Here is a 20664-nt window from a genome sequence, read left to right on the forward strand (position 1 = left end):
TCGTTTCCCCCCTCCGCTTTTCCTCTGTTCCATTTCCAGGGAAATCATTTCTTATCCAGACTTGTTGAAATGTTCTTGGTAGGGGGGGGGGGGGATCAGGGGGTAAAAGGGAGAGAAAAGAGACGGGTGGGGAGAAACTAAGGAATCGACTGGTAATTACCTCCGAGCATTTGGAGAAGAGGAGGTGGTTTCAGTTTACATGGCCTCATTTTCTCTCTCCTCCCTGGCTCCCTTTTGGCCACTCAAACACTCCATTTGCTTCTCGTCTCTCCTCGCTGCTTCTTTCACGGCATTTGTATGAGGAATGTGGAGACGCGTACAAAAGGAACAAAACGAAGCAGATTAGAGCAAAGCGAGAGAAAGAGAAAGTGAATGGAACTGATTAAAGAAAACTAATGATGATACTTCATCATTTATTAAGGTCATACTGAGCCGTTGGCAAAATTCATGTGGATATTGATAAAATAATAATAAAGTTATGATTGAAATAATCAGAAATCAGGGTCTGTAACATGGCCTTGTAGAATGATTAAAAAACAATTTTGTCTTCAGGTAGCATAAAGCATTTTTACTTCCAGATTACCAGATATAGGCCTGGTTTCACAGACAGGGTTTAGATTAAGCTAGGATTAGGCCTGGATAAATTAGGCTATTTAAGTCGCTTTTATACACGTGCCTTAGAAAAAAACATTACTGTGTGCATCTTGAGACAAAACAATGGCACTGACATAAGATAAACAACAGCTAAAGCAGGCATTTTAGTCTGGCCTTGTCTGAAACCAGGCAATAGTCAACAGAAGAACTTTATAACATTCATTCATTTTAGTGCATGCCTGTCACAGAATCGCATGCTTTCTTATAGGCTACAAATTCGCCTCATAGGGCAAATTTAATGAAATCAAACAGAAAGGATACTTTATAATTGACTAATATACTATTGTTTGAATGCATATTGTTATAGTCTAAACAAGTAGTGGGTTATTGAAATTTATTTGGGAATACAAAGTCCCGCAAATCTTTAAAGGAAGTCTAAATGCAAATTGACAGCCAGAGTCTTGTTAGGCCACAGACACAGAGGAGTCTACAGAAGCGCTCAGCAAGAGACAGAACAGTAGAGAGCCCAGATTTGAAGCTGTGATATGATTGACTGACAATGGCTTGACTGTTTTGGTTTGAATACTAACAAAGCTCAGCATGAGATGTCTTTGTTGGCATGTTTATATGAGGGAAAGGGATCTGAATATGGGGGTTTCCATGTATTTTACACCATTTCAATTCCTTGTTTGACATAATGAATGCCTTCTAATTCAGTAGGTGAGAACTAAATGTTACTAAAGTTCAATTAAATATAAAATAATTAAAACAAGTTACTGCAGAACTCGAAATTTAGAAGAGATGTGAATGATCCATGGCATAGAAAGGAAGAGTCTGCTCTTGTAGTAACTAAGCATGCTGCAAGTTGCTATCGATAAAAGCGCCTGCTAATGACAAATAACACGTATTAGGATGTAATTGAAGGAATTAGCAGTATGACCCGATCGCTCAAGTGAAATGGTGGGGCAAATAGGGGTCTTAGTTGGATCTTTACTGGAAGCACGCTGTGCGCGAGCAGCGGCCGCCCAATGAAACGCCGCTACAGGCGCAAACGCTCCGGATTGGTCGAGAACTCAGCGCACATTTACAGGCTGATCCGAGAGAGAGAAAGACTGCTGAACGCCGGCAGATGAGAGGAGAAGAGCCGTCCAAAACAACTGTTTGAAAGAAAAGATAAGAAGAAACATGGAATCAAACGTGGAGCGAACGTTTGCTGACTTTTCTGGATCCTGGAAAATGAAAAGTTCAGAAAACTTCGAGGAGCTATTGAAAGCTCTCGGTGAGTTTTTAAAGATTCTTCATTATTATAAAAAGAATATGCCTGAGATTATTAAAAGGAGAAATCATTCAAAGTTTTAAACACATTTGATCTTTGTATTCGTGTCGTTTTATTTTATTTTATTTGATATAGCTTACGTTGTGAGGCTTAAAAGTAAAATTTATGTGTTGTTTCTGCCTTGTAAAAGAGAAAAAAAGCCTCATTAAAAGTCAGAAAAAGTGCTGGGATAAGAGGTATATATTTGTTATTATTACTTACTTTAAAAAAATGATTATTACTTAAAAAAAAAAAAACAATATAAAATTAGCCATTTTGTTGTTTGCTATAAATCGAACCAAAAAAGCTATTTCGATGGTCCACTTTAGAAATTCTATAAGTTTGCAACTACATGTCAGCTAACCCTCATTAGTGTATTAGTAGACTGTTACTACAGTCTAGTAGGTGTTAGGGTTCAGATTAGTAGAATATGCTGACATGTAGCCTACTTGCAAAGTTACTTATAGTCAGTAAAATGTATGTTGGGGACCATCAAAATGAAGTGTTATCAGATAAGTTGCAAAGTTACTTATAGAAAGTAGAATGTGTAGAATGTTTAAAGTTGACCATCAAAATAAAGTGTTACCAAAAAAAAAAAAAAAAAAAAAAAAAATATATATATATATATATATATATATATATATATATATATATATATATATATATATATATATATACTGCGACTCAGTTTGCCCATAAGCACAATCAATGGAGATCTGCATGGAGCAATGTTATGCTTCACTTCCTCATGGGATTGTGATTAGCCTCACAAACCCTGCCACGGGGCCCCTCGGCCAGCCGTTCGGCTCTGCAGACACACCGTCCCTCGACCCCAATTATTCACGCCAGAGGAAGTTCAAACAGACTAAGTATGCTGTTGCCCCTAAAGGACATACAATGAATTCACTGTCGTGACTCAATATTTAAAAAGACATATATTTCCTTGGTGTAAACATTATGACTGGGGCACCAAATTTTAATTGCATAAATATGCAACCGCTGTTTAAATTGTAAAACATTCCTGTGGAAATTCGACATGCTCATTAAACACAGGAAATTGGGCGTAGGAAAAATGGCTTTGATTTCTGATAAATGGCCTTTTAATTTCTTAGCACATTTGTGGGTGTGTTCAACAGGCGTAAATGTCTTTCTGAGGAAGATTGCAGTTGCAGCAGCCTCCAAACCAGCTGTCGAGATTACACAGCAAGGGGAAAGCCTCTCCATTCAGACTTCCACTAGCGTGCGGACCACTCATGTGTCCTTCACGGTGGGCGAGTCCTTCAACGAGGCTACGGTGGATGGACGCCCATGCACAGTAATACCATCCATCCATCCATCATCTCTCTATCAATCCATCATTCCATACATCATATTTTTCTCTCTGGAAATTGCTCAAGCATGTTACATAAGACAGAAATGTATTATAATATTTATTATCATATATAAAGTTTACTATTAGAAAACAATATCAATAAATATTATAAACTATATAATTATATATTTTTTCTAACACTAAACTCACTAAATAACACCAACACTAAATATTAATATATATGCTAACTTTATTTGATGGTGAAAGTTCACTTACACACAAAAACTTTGATGCATGTTTTCAGCAAACAAACCTTTAATGTGACTATAAAGACATTATAAATTAATATCCCAGCTCTTTGTTGTTTTCTAACTATTTCAATTTCCCCTCAAGAGTTTTCCCAAATGGGAAACAGACAGTAAAATCACATGTGAGCAGACACTGCAGAAGGGGGAGGGGCCTGAAACATCATGGACACGTGAACTGACCAATGATGGCCAGATGATTCTCGTAAGTACACCACTTAGGCTATTTGAATATATTCAACTGAATTATGCCAGTAGCATATAATATAGAGTACAACCAACCTACTCTAATGAGCATCTTAAAATGCTCAACACCTTACAGTGATAGATGTTGTTCATTCACTCTCATTATATTGATGATGAGTAGATGTTCACATTATTAGAAGTCACACAGCTCCCATTAAGGCCGCTTACAGTAAACAGGCCCCTCAATGCTTTGAATTCATTCAGAGAACAAGATCTGATTCGATATGTGAATATTTAACATGTGTTAATATGTTTAAGCCCATCGGATATGCATCTTAAATTGTTTAAACAGTTGCTGGTGGTTTCTGATGTTTATTTTCCAGACCATGAGAGCCGGAGATGTTGTCTGCACCCGTGTGTATGAACGAGACTGAAGGATACTTAGACCTCAGTTCATTCAATCTCAACTATGTCCACAGTGTGCTAAATACTAGTTTATCATTGTACAAATAGCCTGTTCCTTCCACTTTTTATATGTTTCACATGTGCTAAGTTTGTGTATCAGAGAAGGAGAGATGTTTGAAGGGGGAGAGGCGGTACTTGAATAAAGATAGTCGTGAGTTTGCATTGTTCTTTTTGGTGCATTATCTGAAAAGTGTATTTATTGTTGTTGTTTGTGCATTTTATGTTGCAGTTTCATGTATATGCCACAATGTGGCTTATCAATCAAAACTGTTTTTGGCAATAAACCTTTATACAAATAAACCCCTAAAAATCCCATGACTACTTCACTGTTATCATCTTGCCTGGATATATAAATCTCTTTGACACTGACCTTGTTTGCACGTTTCCACTTATTTTCTGCCTCATTCCTTCTCTTCAAAGTGTCCTTTGTGTCTGTTCTCGCTTTCTGTCTCCTGATCCAACCACTCGCTGGTTTGAACAACACTATAAATTTGTATTTCACGAGTGTACATTAATTGTTGAATTATTTCCTGGCAAAGAGTAAAGGGGGAATGAGGGAGAGGTACGGAAAGAGTAAGTAAACGTTAGAAAAGAAAAATGATTTCATATTTTGAAGGTTATATTCCCTCTGCTCTCTCTCCCATCTGCAGCTAGTTACTGCATGAGGTCAGTGAGAATGGCTCTCATTCCTCTCTTTTTTTGTCTTTCTGCAGCCAGATCCATGATCCAGACTGTTGCTGTATTCTAAATCTAGGGCACATGCATCTGGAAGTTTAATAAAATAAAAAAGTATGAATAAATGATGCAAAAAGTTGCTGATGTACTTTAAACTCTTTATTCCATTCTGCCACAGACACACATTTATTCAACAGTTCAAAGACTGCTGTGTTTTTCCAGTCGGCTGCCAATGATGGATTTTCCAGGTTCCCAGACAACAGAGCTCACAGTGGACTTATTCAAGATTACACATAATTTTAGTATGCTGTGTTGAGTATGTGTGTTCTACGATTCTCAGTGGTCCTGTTAAGAGTTTTAAGCTCATATAACCCACTAAGTTTATGTATGCTGCAGTGTGCAGAGGTTGCCATTAAGTTTACACACTTTCTGGAAGAGGTTGAAAAAGTTGATAAGCTCTTCTTAAAAAAATCAGATGCAGTGACTATATTTTTGTGGAGTTTGCTAGGTGGTACGAATGAAAACTAGTAATAGTGAATCTATTACTAGTTTTTATACTTACCACATAGCAACCACCTAGAACCCTCTAGCAACCACCCAACAACCATCTAGCAACCACCCAGAACTCCCTAACAACCATCTAAAAATGGCCTACAGTAGTAACCACTCAGAAAATCCCAACAACCACCTAGGTCTTGCAACAACATAGAACCCCCTAACAACCATATAGCAATGGCCCAGCAACCACCTAACAATACACTAGCAACAACCCAGCAACCACCTAACAGCCACATAGCAACCACCTACCAACCATATAGCAATAGCCCAGCAATCACTTAAAAATACACTAGCAACAACCCTGCAACCACCTAACAATAGCAAAAACCCAGCAACCACCTAACAGCCATAGCAGCAACCTCAGCAACCACCTACCAACCATATAGCAATAGCCCAGCAATTACTTAAAAATACACTAGCAACAACCCTGCAACCACCTAACAATAGCAAAAACCCAGCAACCACCTAACAGCCATATAGCAGCAACCACCTACCAACCATATAGCAATAGCCCAGCAATCACTTAAAAATACACTAGCAACAACCTAACAGCCATATAGAAATGGCCCAGCAACCACCTAATAATACACTAGCAACAACCCAACAATCACCCAACAATACACTAGCAACAACCCAGCAACCACCTAACAATACACTAGCAACAACCCAGCAACCACCTACCAACCATATAGCAATAGCCCAGCAATCACTTAAAAATACACTAGCAACAACCCTGCAACCACCTAACAATACACTAGCAACAACCTAACAGCCATATAGAAATGGCCCAGCAACCACCTAATAATACACTAGCAACAACCCAACAATCACCCAACAATACACTAGCAACAACCCATCAACCACCTAACAATACACAAGTAGCAACAACCCAGCAACCACCCAACAACCATATAGCAATGGCCCAGCAACTAACAATACACTAGCAACAACCCAGCAACCACCTAACAATAGTGACAACCCAGAAACCACTTAACAACCATATAGTAATCACCTAGCAAACCCCAAACAATACACTAGCAACAACCCAGCAACCATAACAACCATATAGCAATTACCCAGCAACCACCTAACAATACACTAACCCAGCAACCACCTAACAGCCACATAGCAACAACCTCAGCAACCACCTACCAACCATATAGCAATGGCCCAGCAACTAACAATACACTAGCAACAACCCAGCAACCACCTAACAATAGTGACAACCCAGAAACCACTTAACAACCATATAGTAATCACCTAGCAAACCCCAAACAATACACTAGCAACAACCCAGCAACCATAACAACCATATAGCAATTACCCAGCAACCACCTAACAATACACTAACCCAGCAACCACCTAACAATACACTAGCAACAACCCAGCAACCACCTGTAAGGGGATTTACAGTCAAAGACCCAGAACCATATATGATGAATGAAGACCCGGAGTCAGAATTATAATAAATTGAAGAAAAGTTTTACTGAAGTTAGTGTGCAGTTTCATCAGCAAAAGTCAGCTTCAAGACTCACATGGAGTTCGTAGGCCGCCCCACTTACAGTTACATACCCTTCACCAAGGTCTAAGCTACGTCCTTGCTTCAGGTTGCAGTTTCTAATTTGGCTAAGAAATAGATAAACATAGTCATTTTCCACACATATACAGATAGACAGAAGCATATCTCCATCGATAATGCGGCTGACACTCGGACCCTGTAGTTAGGCACGTCGTGACCTTGCAGGTCGCAGATTTGGGTTGCTGGGCGCCAACATGTCCAGAACAAGAAGTCAGTCAATCTTCAATAATGCAGTGGTTCCTTAACCTGTAACTAAAAAGACTAACACACACACGCCGACACACAGCTTTGCCAAGGTTGGATTTGGCCAGGCTCTAACTATAAACAGGAGAGTCCTCTCAAAACATCAAGATAATACGTTCTTTCTCTCAAGGAGATGACACTTTAATCTAACTGGAAAGTAAGGCCTTAATTGAGAAATGGTCCCGGCTTAAACTATAAACTTCAATGACCCCTGTGACTAATAGTCGTCAGGGAACCCTAGAAAAACAGATGTATGTAAAACAAGTCCATATTTCATTTCTGGAAGCCGGGCTAAATGAGCAAGCACTGTTACTGCTTTCAGATATCAAATACAGACATTAGAGAATACATTAAAAAAAGAACATTTCAGTAATCACACTGGTAACTTCTATAACAAAGTAAAATCTCACAAGCCTAGAGAAGTCATTCAACTAATTTGATATTTAGAAGGAAAAATATTGATTAATACCTTGATTATAATCACTCATTAGATATACAATGAAAGCAAGCAATGAAACACATTGAACCCCTAACTACCACCCAAAACCTCATAATAACCATCTAGCGATGTCCTAGCAACTGGCTAGCAATGCTGTAGCAACCACCCAGAATGTCCTAACAACCACCTAGCAATTCCCTAGCGACCACCCATAACTCTCAGTAGCCACCTAGCAATGCCATAGTAACCTTTCAGAAACCCCAAAACAATACCCTTAGCAACCACCCAGAACTCCCTAGTAACCACCTAGCAATGCCCTTGCTACCACCCAGAACACCCTCACAACCACCTATCAACACCCTAGCGACCACCCACAGCACCCTATCATTGTGGCAGCAAATTTTGCACAAGCGACGGATAACATTTTCTTCAGAATTCAGTATTAACTTCTATTGGTTCCTAGCCTGGATGCCAGCCGAAATTAGCCCCACCCACAACATTTGAGGTTGGGAAGTTCGGTCTGGACTTGATCTGTTGTGGAGCAACTATGCTCGAACCAGAGCTATTCGGACCAATCAAATTGTTAGGGCGGGCTTTATACAATGAAGGATAGATGATCAACAGTAACGTAATTATCCACGTCACCAAAGAGCGCTTGGGTTCAATTCGTTTACAACAAAGATGCCGCCATCGCGTCTCTTATAGAAGATATCGACAGCGCTTTTTTTTTTTATGCCGCAATCAAGGCATTTGTCGATCGGAAAGATGTTTTTGCCGTCCTTCCTATGGGATTTAATTTATCAGCTGGCCCCGATGGTCGCTAAGAAGATGGGGCGCAATGAAAACCATGTGGTCATTGTGGTTTCTCCATTGCTCTGATTGGTTGTAGGTCTATCCAATTGAGTGCAGAGGCATTTTCTTTCCTGGTTCGGTTGAAACACGCCCCGTAATCACAGCCCAATGGAGCAGTATCAGACTCATATTCTGACTAGGATCTGAGTATGACGACGTCAGGCTAATTGGTTCCATGTGTCTGTCTGGAGTTCTTGACTCAGTTTAAAATTTCAGGAGAATGCCAAAATGCTTTCAGACACGGATCCACATCCGCTGCAACTCCTGGCACGTCCACTGCGCACCTCGTTAACCAGATTCATTTTACAAGCACTCTTGAACAAGGTCGTCAAGTCTTCGCCGTGTATTTAACTCTGGCCTTGTGCGGTTTAAGCCCATTGTGGTGGTATGCACTAAATTAGTCCCAGATCATGATTTCTACCCTTCTTTAATTGACACCATACTGCTGGGAATCAGTGGCAAAACCACACAAGCCCACACGGTCCACTGAAACTCCTTCCATCCCTGCTGGTTGCCTTGGCAACTCACCAGTACAGGCTTCATGTCAGCTCATTCCACAGGCGGTGATGTCATGGGGCCATGCATCGCTTGATTGGCTGAGGAATGTTGCGGTTTCAAAGGAAAGCAAAAGGAAGCATGGCCACACCCATTTAGGTTGTTAAAGAATGATGGTTTGGGGAATTAATAGTGACAAATCTTTGTCACTTTAGTATAACCTTCCTCTGAACTCAAAGATAAAAAGCATATTGTTTCTCCACGAATGGTTCATTTAAGGTCCCATTCCTGTTTACCATTGCTCTGTCAAGCTCATTGATTAATGTATTGCATTGGAACATTACTGGAAGCTTGCGCACTAGGACCAGACCATAAAAATAATGTGATCCAGGAGCCATGCGGTCTCAAAGCCAGTTGGTGGAGTGTTTGGTTTCCATTCAATATTTGTGAATTTCATCTTCATCTGGTCAAAGTGCTGCATTGTTTTTGGAACACTTTTGATACTATAAGCGGCATCAGAAACAGTCATGTAGTAACGCCAACATTTTAAAAGTGAATATGTAAATGTAAGCAAATGGAATTGAACAAACAGTTGTGTGAGAGAGCACAAAAAAGGGTGATTGTGTGTCTGTGCTTGTTTTTCTATTCCGGTGGGGACTTCAACCTGAATGCACACTGACTCATGCATGGGGACTCGTGTCAATTGAGGTCCCCATGCGGAAACAAGCTTATAAATCATACAGAATTATTTTTTTTGAAAATGTAAAAATGCTAAAAGTTTTCTGTGATTGCGGGTAGGGTTAGGGTTAGTGTAAGGGGATAGAATATACAGTTTGTACAGTATAAAAACCATTACATCTATGGGTAGTTCCCATAAAGATAGTGAACCAAACGTGTGAGTGTGTGTGTGTGTGTGTGTGTGCTATGCGCGTGCAGTGTTTGAGGTATCATATGACTGACTTTCTGCCCTCCTGTCATCCCCTCACATGACTTGAGAATAGCAAGCCATCAGCAAACTTGCCCCGGTGCCCGTACCTATATTTTACAGAGGGAAAATTAGGTTGCTGACTCAATTTTCGAATCAACAGTGACGCCCAGTGGTTGAAACGGGAACCAGAAACACATGAGATTTTAAATTGTAGATAGATAGATAGATAGATAGATAGATAGATAGATAGATAGATAGATAGGAGTTTTACTTTGTTAAGCGAATCACGCCCCTTTGCTACACTCCGCAGACATGCATTTTCCCCAAAGATTCTCCCTCATCATGCGACATAATTACCTTTTCTTATTAGGCTTGTTCAACTTGAACCAGCGCTGCACAGACATGCGTATGACATCAAAGTACCGCGAGAGATATTAGAGAGCAGACGGCTCCGTATGCTTTTGAATCGCTCTCGCGGTACTTTGATGTCATAAACCGATCGGTCTGTGCAGGCCCGGTTCAAGTTGAACAAGCCTATAGAGAGCCTAAGTCCCTCCCCTTCCGGTCGACCACCATGGGACCTTATTTCGGAAAAATATTGTATGGTAGTCAATGGCGAGAGACAACAAATATTTTGATCTCGTTTGAATTGTGCCCTGATTTACACATATGATGTTTGTCAATTTAAAAGATACATTTTAAAGTCAAGAAAGTCGCAGCTTGATGTAAAACTGCTGAGGTATAAGACTGTGAAAATACGTAATTAGAAAGACTACAAACCCAGAAGGCGCACATGCGACGTCATACCTTTTCTCTCAATGAATGAAGCTAACGTCTGTCATTTTTTTCTATAGTCTTACCTTATAATCGTAACGTAACGCTGTCATGCCTGAGTGTTTTGAGCCAGAATACACACATACGAGCAACAGATCTTGTGACGTACATAGTGAGAGACGAGAGATGTAGTTCATTGAGCGATTTTCACATAAAACTAAACGTTACTCTTCTGTTTTATGACAAACTGCGACTTTCTTGACTTTCATAATTACCTTTTAAATTGACAAACATCATATGTGTAGTTCAGGGCACAGTTCAGACGGAATAAAAAGATAAGTTATCTCTCGCTATTGACTTCCATACATATTTTTTCCGAAGTAAGGTCCCATGAGGCGGAAGCGGAGGTGAGGCTCTCTACTCTTCTTCTTCTTCTTCTTTTGGTTTTATGGCGGGTTGCGAACCAACTTCAAAGGCGCATACCGCCACCTACTGTGATGGAGTGTGAAGAGAATGATCTAATTTCTAAATCCTATAATATAACCCACAATTCTTGATGAATTTTATAACTACATTTATCTGTTTCCTTGAATTTGGACTATCATTTAATATATTAGTTAGGCTCTCTATTGGCTTTTAGCCGTCATGTCACGCAGCTACTTCCTCGCCTCTCTTCTGCCGTGTTGCCATGTCCGCTTATTATAAGCGACTTTCCCCACTGATACAGGTTTAAAAAATAAATAAAAATTAATATAAAAATGGCCGTAACGACTGGTTTATTTCCAGTAGTTATGTGAAATATTTCAATAAACTTTTGTAAATTTAAGTGGTTTTCAAAAATACATGATTTAGCAGTTTGCTCCTCCGGAACGGAAAAGGTATCGCTTATATTGCTTTGTTTTTCAGAGTGAACGGCTTATTTCTCTTGTGCAACCTGGCAACACCCCTGTCATGTGATAGACACATTTCCTGTACACTAGCGCTAATACACCAGTGATGCCAGAGTGAAATTGAAACAAATCGTGTCGCTCGTAAAATCCAACAAAAGAAAATAAGTATATAAATAAAAATACCAAAGAAGAAGACCATAAACCACTTCAAAGAAGGACGAGATATGTTATTGATTTGAAACGGACACCTGACGTCTCTTTGTAATGTCTGTTGGTTAAGTTAGCTGGTCAGTGTTAACCGTGATTTGTTTTGGTTAAATTGCGTTATAATAATCAGCTGTTTACTAAACTATATTTACTTCTTCCTGTAACTATCCATTACACAGCTCTGTTCTGGTCTGTTATTGGTCGTCACGGTTACGTTTAGCATCTTTTTACATCTTGGCCAGATTTAATTTGCCAAATCAGCCCCAGGATGTCAAAATACACCACTTTTCCTGATTCAGCCGATGATCATAATCCATTTCAGGTAATATATTGTTCAGGTTTTTGGAAGTGTACATTAGAAAACTGATGGTGTTTTTGTTCTCATTCGGGGCCTTTATTTGTGTAGTACTGTATGTCTTGTGATGTAACGGTCATCAGACCAATCATATTAGATTACATGATAATGTTATTGTATGGTTGATTCTTCCACTGGTCCACGATTTGTATCGTTGCATTCTGGTCTTTTTGACCTGCTAGTTGTGGGAACTTGTTGCTTTAAGTATAGATAAATTAAGGGTACGTTTACACGACAACGATGGCTAAAACGCTGTTTTATGTTGCCAGGCCAGTAGTTGGCGATGCGATGCCACTTTATATATATATAAAAATTTGACATGAAAGACATAACATAAAATATGTACAGCTATAAGAAGACATCCAAAAAGATAACAACTAAAAAGATTTCATTTACAATACAAGAGAAAATAGAAAAGAAGAAGAGAAAAAATACCAATAAGGAGTATTTAAGGAAAGAAGGCAGCATATAAAGTTATTTCCAAGCAACTTCATCTTTCAATTTTTTGTTTTCAATACATTGGAGAGACTCGATATGCAAATGAAAATCATCCATAAAGACCTTCAAACGTTTATGAATATGAAATTACCTAAATATAAATAATACATTTTTAGTCTATGAATAGGTACAGTTTATATTTGTATCTAAATTTAAGCATACGTCCTTTAGGTTAAAAGGTTTTAAGATCAAGAGAAACTAATTCAACCATGTGTGTCATAATTATTTAATGGCAGTTATTGCTGATTGGTTACTTTTAGTTTATCAGAAGGATTTCATGTCTTTTTGTGTTTTGAAGGTCAGTTCCCTAGCAGGTGAAGTGATATCAGTGCAAGATTGTGCGCTTACAGTGCCAGTTCCTTGGCCACCTCGAGCTTCTTTTAAAAATTTTACATTTTTGTGGTATCTGCCCAAATATCTAATGACTATCTAGTATCTACCACCTTCTCTAAATGAATTGAAAGGTTTGTTTTTTCTGTGTTTCCAGGATCCATCAGTGACGCAGCACAGCAGCAACACTGGCTATGCCACGCTGGACCTCTACAACCCATTTGACAACAACACAACTGCGGTAAATATGTCCGTCCTGACAGGTGGTGAGCAGTCTGCGCTACATAGCTAACATAGCCTTTAATTATTAATACAGCACATGATGGGAGTACAAATGATTAAAAAACAGAGTTTCATTTCAACTTCGGTTACCTGCAAGAGAAAATTCTCAAGTGTCAGAACCTTTTGCCTGCATTATCATGATAGATTATTTTAGTTAGATTTTTATTAAGATGATATTAATTGTTTTGCATTTTTTGTTTTGGGTAATGAAGCCTCCACCTCCCTATGAAGCCACGTCTCCTGCTGCACCTCCTGCCCAAACGCCTCCCAGCAGGACCACACCCACTGAGCCCAGGAATTATGGATCCAATGGAACACAGGTGCTGATTCCTTTTAGAATAGTCTGTTACTCGCTACTCAACACAGAATTTCAACTAAATTAGCGATATTTGGTCACAAAGGTGCATACACTTGATTTACTATGATTGCTTGAAATGTGACGGTATCAAATTTTATATCATGATAATAGAGTGGTGCATGGACGTCAAAACCCTTAAGACTAAAGGCCCGTTCACACCTAGCACGATAACTATAAAGATAACTATATATGTGTCCACACCAGCGACCGATAACGATATTTTTATACCCGGATGATCCAGATCCATTTTAAATGCGCGAGACCTTTAAATTAGAATGGATTCTGATTGGCTGTCAGTGTTTTATCGTTCGACAGCTGGAAAAAAATCGTTCTGAAAGTGATCCCAACGATATCGTTCCTCATATCTTTATCGTTATAGTTGTGGTGTGAACTCTGTTATTCTTTAATATGGAGAACGATTTTTAGAATTATATCTTTATCGTTATCTTTATAGTTATCGTCCTTGGTGTGAACGGGCCTTAAGACCCGTTTCCTTGAGATTTTCCTATTGGTTTTTATAATGTTTTTTATTTTTTATTACGAGTAAAATAAGGTCTGTGGAAAACATAACGTGACTGTACTTGAACATTTTGCTCTACAACGTAAGTTACACACACCTATGTCCAAAATTTTAAAGCTGTTTTTTTTAAACTTATCTTTCTTATAAGTAATTAAAGAAGAATGCCTGGGATGTGTGCAGTTTTCATTGTAGAGCAAAACGTTCAAGCATCGTCAATTTCTGTTTGCCGCAGAACTCATTAATTGAAAAACCCTGATAGGAAAATCTTGGCGGAACCAGTGGCGAATTAGTCTTTCGGGTTTTGACATCATTCCTCAGAAGCTTTTAACACTGTGGTTTTTACCAGTTGGTTGAAAATTATTCTTAAAATGCAATCTCAAAATTGAAATAATTTGTAATAAGGAATTATTTGAAAGTGCATGATCATCGTTGTGATAGATCTTATCGCATATCAGCACATTTACTAGTAAATAAATACATTTACTGCATCACCTTCAACACATGATTGCCCGCTCCTTATGTCACTTATAAAGCAATATTTTAGTTCCATTATGTTAGAGCTAGATCTGTTATTACTATGATGCAATTGTTCTAAAGTGGTTATTGAGCAATCAGGCTGTATATTGCATAATGGTTGTGTAATTTGATCTTTAAATTATTTAATTCCATATTTTGACTTTTTTCACAACATATAAGATAAATTAATCTGCATGAATGATTTTAAGACTGCTGACTGTTATAGTGGGAATTTTGTGGGAATAGCAAGATAATACTTTTTTTTAAAAGAATTTTTAAGAAATTAATACTTTTATTCAACAACTTTTATTTCTGTCACAGGTAGTGACAGAAAACACTTATGCATTTCATAACTTAATCTCTCTCTCTCTCTCTCTCTCTCTCTCTCTCTCTCTCTCTCTCAGTCTGCAGTAAATGCCACCACAGCAGATCTGTTGAGGAAGCAGGAGGAACTAGAAAGAAAAGCAAAGGAGCTGGAGAGAAGAGAGAGAGAGCTGGATGCCCATGCACTTGGATCTGGAGCCTGTGAGTGAAGGATGAATGGAAAATATCTTAGTTTATGCATTTGCCAGGGGAATTAAATTTAAATGAAACCTCTTGAACCAACAGTGAACTTACTCCCCCTCAACCTCGATTTTGCTGCTGGCATCATGCTTATAAAAGGTTTTGGTGGCAATTTGCGATTAGTTTTGCAATTCATAACCTGTTGAATAAAATATTAACGCTAAAAAAGGAATCATAACACCTAAGCAACCACATAGGAATGACCTGACAACGATCCACAACATCCTAACATAGTGGTTTTACACGTGCAACCACCAGTTTCTTTTCAGAAAATGTACTAATCTAGATGCATTATGAAAGAGTTTTGAATAAAAGTAATTCAGCTATCAAACAGAGTGAAGTACAGTCAGCTCCATTTGCATATTTTACCATATTGAAATCCACATTTTTTCACAATCTCTCACAATTTTGCAGATTTTTACCCACAATCAATGCCGAAAATGGGACAAGCAATCAGTGTGTTTCTTTTTTTTTTTAAGAATGAGAGGCTTGAGCAGTCAAGATGAGCAGAACAGGCAAAGCGAAGCATTTCAATAATACTGAAACTCTGATTTCATTACTGCTTTTTTCACTACAGGTAGTCACCGCATTTACACCTTTCTTGAATCCTGAAGAGAGCTGAAGAAATATGTATAGGAAAAGTGTTTAATGTAAAAATAACAAGACAGATAGATGGGCATAACCCCAGTGTATTTTAAGAACTGAAGTGATTATTTAGATGGACTTCTGAAATTGTTAGTGAGGGTTATGATGAAGGTGCAGAGATGGATGAGACCTGAATGAGTGGGGAGGGGACAAGAAACGAAACTGTTAAAAAGATGACAGTGATGGATGGATGGTATTTTCAAAGGACCTCGGCAGTAATGAACAGGACATTAATGGAGTGATGCTAGCTAGCGGATGTGATTGATGAATGGGGAAATTAATCTCTTTCTGTGTTCTTCTCCATCAGCTCGTCTGAATAATTGGCCCCCATTGCCCTCCTTCTGCCCGGTGAAACCGTGTTTCTATCAGGACATTAATCTGGAGATCAGCCAAAGGTTTCAGCGCACTGTCACCACCTTGTACTACTACTGGATGTGTAAGTTTGCTCGGTTTAGTTTGTCTTGTCTTTTGAAGTGAGCGGATGGTTCTGGTTTGGGTCATCATCCTTAGCAAATAATTCAGTTATGAATTTATCCTTTGTTTTTTCTTATGTTAAACTGAAATTGTGCGTGCCCAAGGTAGCGATTGACCGATATATTGGGCAGGCTGATAATTCGACTGGTTTTTGGCCATTTTCTGTTTTAAAATATTCTTTAGTACACATTAGCTGAGTATTTTCTCCTTATAACTGCAGTGAATCAAAGACAGTCTCAAAAATGCGGTTTGAAATCACTGGTGTTTCTGACGTCACAAACTACCTTGTAACCAATCACGTTAACGTGTGATCGCAAATGAGTGGATCTCTGAACTGGTGTGAGTGAGTGGGGGAGGGGCTAATTTGCATATTCATAGAACCGCGTATACTAAATGAGGCCAGGGTGTAGAGTTACATTCGAGCTATTTTAAGGCATGACGGATTTTTTTTCAAGGATAAAACATTTAGACAGTGGTGGAGGAAGTACTGAATCTCAGTACTTAAGTAAAAGTACAGATAACCAGAGACATATTTACTTTAGTAAAAGTAGAAGTACCACAATGAAAACCCTACTTAAGTAAAAAGTAAAAAGTACCTGATTTTAAATGTACTTTAAGTATTAAAAGTAAAAGTACTTTCATAACAATTATTCTCTTAATGTCTATATTCTAATAAGTAGGGCTGTAACAATGTGCAATATGAATCCGAAATCGCTACACTCAGATCTACGAACCTGTGTCGCGGTGTGAGAAGGCAGAATGGTGACACACCCCTTTTTTACCCACCGGATGAAGAAGGGTTGGCTCTCCACAGAACATAAAATATTCGTTTTATTTTATTTTTCGTGTTCCCATTTATGAGGAAAAAACAATGTTACAGACGTGACCGCTCTGAAAGCGGCACTAAAAGACTGCTTTAAAACTTTCACAGAGACCTCAAACAGAAAGCACAAAGCCTTTTTTTAAAGTGAATTTCGTTTTGCCAGGATTTAATGAATGAGAAGTAAATATAGTAGAAAATAGATAATCACGACACGGAGGCGCCGGCGTGTGAACTAAAGCGCTTCTCATAAATGAACCGAAACTCAGCGTATGGAGATTTTTTTCAATCCCTGTTTTGGCAGGGGAAAAACTGATCAGAAAATGTAACGAAACGTTGTAGAAATGTAGTGGAGTAGAAAGTATAATAATTGCTGCAAAAAGTAACGAAGTAAAAGTCAAAAGTATGCACTACTGATTCTACTTAAGTAAAGTACAGATACGTGAAAAATGTACTTAAGTAAAGTAACAAAGTTTGTACTTCGTTACATTCCACCACTGCATTTAGATATGTCATTTTGGTGGTCAAGGATGAGTTTTAAGGAATAAAATGATTGAATACAGGGGGACTTTAACATTTAAAGAGATTTTGTAAGAAACATTTTACTTGAAACATATTTTACTGTTTGTAATGTTACTAGGCTACAGTTTTATTTATGAATTTCATTCATAGAAAATTTTCCCCTGGGAAAATGTTAACAATTTCTATGTTTATATAATTGTTATTGTAATGTGAGGTTTAATTGCATATTGTGTTATTGTATCATTACTTTTGCCATGAATATAGCCTTTAATGCTGTTGTTTGACTGAATTCCATTGTTTTTGATGCCCATATTTTATTTTATGATTTGTACTTGATAATATTTTTGGAAGCTATTTTTAAAGGTGCTATGTGTAAATAAAGTTTATTATTAATATTAATATAATGCTGGTATGGAAAACAGACAAAAAAATAAATGCATGCATACATATCCTTATATTGTTCCAGATCTCTTTGATTTCTGAAGTCATATGGGTGATACAATTTTCAATTTTGGTTGAACTATGACTGTAGTTTCAGCAATTTTTAACTATTCATTAAATAGTGTTATGTATCACATGCCAGCAGTTGCTCTTTAGTCATCCCTAGTATAGGAATATTGGTCAACCGCTACTCCAGTGTGTTACTTTACTTACTTTGTACTTATCTTTCTCTTCTTTTAGTCACAGCATGCACTTTGCTCTTTAACCTCATCTCCTGTTTGGCTATGTTCTGTGGCCAACCCAGTAATGTATCGGCACCGGTTGGCTTTGGTTTTGCCATCCTTTGGTTTCTCCTCTTCACCCCCTGCTCCTTCGTCTGTTGGTACAGGCCTGTGTACAAAGCCTTCAGGTACGATCACAGATTGAGCGTTTAAATTGATGTCTCATCCAAACATCATGGATCAGTCATTGTGTGCACTTCTGTTCTCTTTCTCAACAGGAGTGACAGTTCCTTCAACTTCTTTGCCTTTTTCTTTGTCTTCTTCGCCCAACTGGTGCTTTATGTTATCATGGCTATCGGTATCCCTGGCTGGGGCTTCAGGTGAGCGTGACGAAACAACCTACTTATTGACTTTTCAGTTAATTGTGTTATTCCATTCTTAAATTTGGCCAATGGCTTGTTACTCTTTAAACTTCTCTTTCTCTCCCGTTTGTTTCAGTGGGTGGATCGTGAGTTTAGCCGCTCTTAGTGACAACAGCAACAAAAATGGCAAGGCAGTGGGTGCGATCATGCTGATCAGTTCTGTGCTCTTCACCGCTCAGGCGGCCATGGGAGTCATTTTGCTCAAGAGGGTAAATCACATCTCCACTAACAGCAGCAAATGGACCTTTACACATCCATTGGCAGTCAAATTAGGGATATAATCCTAAATCTAAATTGAAAACCATACTAAATATTCAAATTCATCCTATGGTGATGCTGTCTATTCCTCTTCGGCAGCTTTTCCACAGTTATTCCAGGGTTTAATGACAAAAATAGTGTTTAATGATTTCTGAAGGATCATGTGACACTGAAGACTGGAGTAATGATGCTGAAAATTCAGCTTGCCTTCACAGGAATAAATTACATTTTGAAATGTATGAAAATAGAAAAAACATATCTTGCAGTATTACTTGATTAAAATAAATGCAGCCTTTGTGAGCATAAGAGACCAATGCAAAATTATTGATCTGTTTAATGACGATTTCTTGCATATTCTTCCATCAGGTTCATTCTATGTACAGGCAGACTGAAGCGAGCTTTGAGAAGGCCCAGGCCGAGTTTGCTACCGGTGTGCTTTCCAATCAGGCAGTGCGCCAGGCAGCCACCAATGCCACCGTTTCTGCCGCACAGGGCGCCTTCACTGCACCTCGGTAGAGACCTGGATGAAAAAAAGAGATAAGATCGATGAACCTGATTGGTTACGCTGCTCTGTGACAAAGTGACTTATTCTAGCACCCATAGACATGGCTGAATTGCAAACCAACACAGTTACCCTAGACCCCTCTTGCATGCATGTCATAATGATAGTAATGCTACATTGGATTTCTTTTCTCTTAGTCGGTCTTGCTGAGCACCAGGCCATTAGTTTAGACATGCAAAAAGGATCTAGGTGTTGATGTGAAATTATGGTTGATATAAATGCTCTCTATGAGGATCTACAGTATGATCAACTAGTACAATTGTCTTATTTCCATATATTATGCTAGAAAAGTCACTATAGTAATTTGTAAAGACCACAAAAATACATAAGGCCCCAGGTTTTGGCTTACAATTCTTGCATATTTACAGTACATCTCTAAAGCTTGCAAAGTGCAAGGTACAGCAGCCTTGCAGATTCACGAAAGATGTGCCACATTCTGCCTTTGCTTTTTCCTTGACTTCTTCCTTTCTGTGTAAATAGCTGTACACGTCCAGGAAAGGGATCGTTTCATTGCTCTAGAATTGAGGTTACTTATAAACCTGTGAAGTTTACCTTGCCAAAAGTTTTTTTTTTATAACGAATCGGAGGATTCTCACATCTTATTTTAGAGATTTATTATTCACTTTATTAGTCTGTTGGTGGATGGATTTCTTGCTTTGACCATTATTTATGAAAAAGCATGTTTTGATGCAGCTTATACTACTGTATGTACCTCTTTGCATTGATACACAACTAATGCTTTATTGTCATGGGTTAAGGCAGGTGATTTGTGCTTTGGAATACAGAATCGAACTTGATACCTTGACCTAAAACTTAAATGTTCTTATCAAAATGTGGTAGCAGAGATTGGTGTGGTTATCTGTGGCCAAAATTGTTGTGTTGCTTTTGTGATTTGTAACTTCCTCTTTTTGTAATTTCAATCTAACGTTTTGTCTAACACAATTGTATATGCCTAAATGAAAGTATTGGTTTTTACTGTTATTGTGTTGCTGCTGCTGTATGTCACTGTGTTATGTTTTATTAAAGTTCATGAATCATGAATATGCATCTTATACTATT

General features: G+C 38.3%; 2 protein-coding genes across 3 annotated transcripts; both read left to right on the plus strand.

Annotated features, from left to right (window-relative positions):
- Nucleotides 1-1682: 1682 nt before the first annotated feature.
- Nucleotides 1683-4492, plus strand: crabp2b (cellular retinoic acid binding protein 2, b). Its single transcript, XM_081376567.1, has 4 exons — nt 1683-1873; nt 3046-3224; nt 3615-3731; nt 4096-4492. Exons 1-4 carry the CDS (start codon nt 1780-1782, stop codon nt 4144-4146), a joined length of 441 nt encoding a protein of 146 aa, XP_081232693.1. The 5' UTR covers nt 1683-1779; the 3' UTR covers nt 4147-4492.
- Nucleotides 4493-11665: 7173 nt separating this feature from the next.
- On the plus strand, nt 11666-20656 carry scamp3 (secretory carrier membrane protein 3). 2 transcript variants are annotated; one of them, XM_081376106.1, is made up of 10 exons: nt 11666-11897; nt 11997-12139; nt 13158-13241; nt 13495-13602; nt 15081-15201; nt 16193-16321; nt 18383-18551; nt 18642-18743; nt 18862-18994; nt 19410-20656. In XM_081376106.1, the coding sequence occupies exons 2-10, from the start codon at nt 12086-12088 to the stop codon at nt 19557-19559; spliced, it is 1050 nt and encodes a 349-aa protein (XP_081232232.1). In that variant the 5' UTR covers nt 11666-11897; nt 11997-12085; the 3' UTR covers nt 19560-20656. The 2 variants fall into 2 exon arrangements, with proteins under 2 accessions (XP_081232232.1, XP_081232231.1); XM_081376105.1 differs by having other exon boundaries at nt 11666-12139.
- The last annotated feature ends 8 nt before the right edge of the window (nt 20657-20664 follow it).

Source organism: Scardinius erythrophthalmus (assembly GCF_964197995.2).
Source record: "Scardinius erythrophthalmus genome assembly, chromosome: 10".
NCBI lineage: Eukaryota > Metazoa > Chordata > Actinopteri > Cypriniformes > Leuciscidae > Scardinius > Scardinius erythrophthalmus.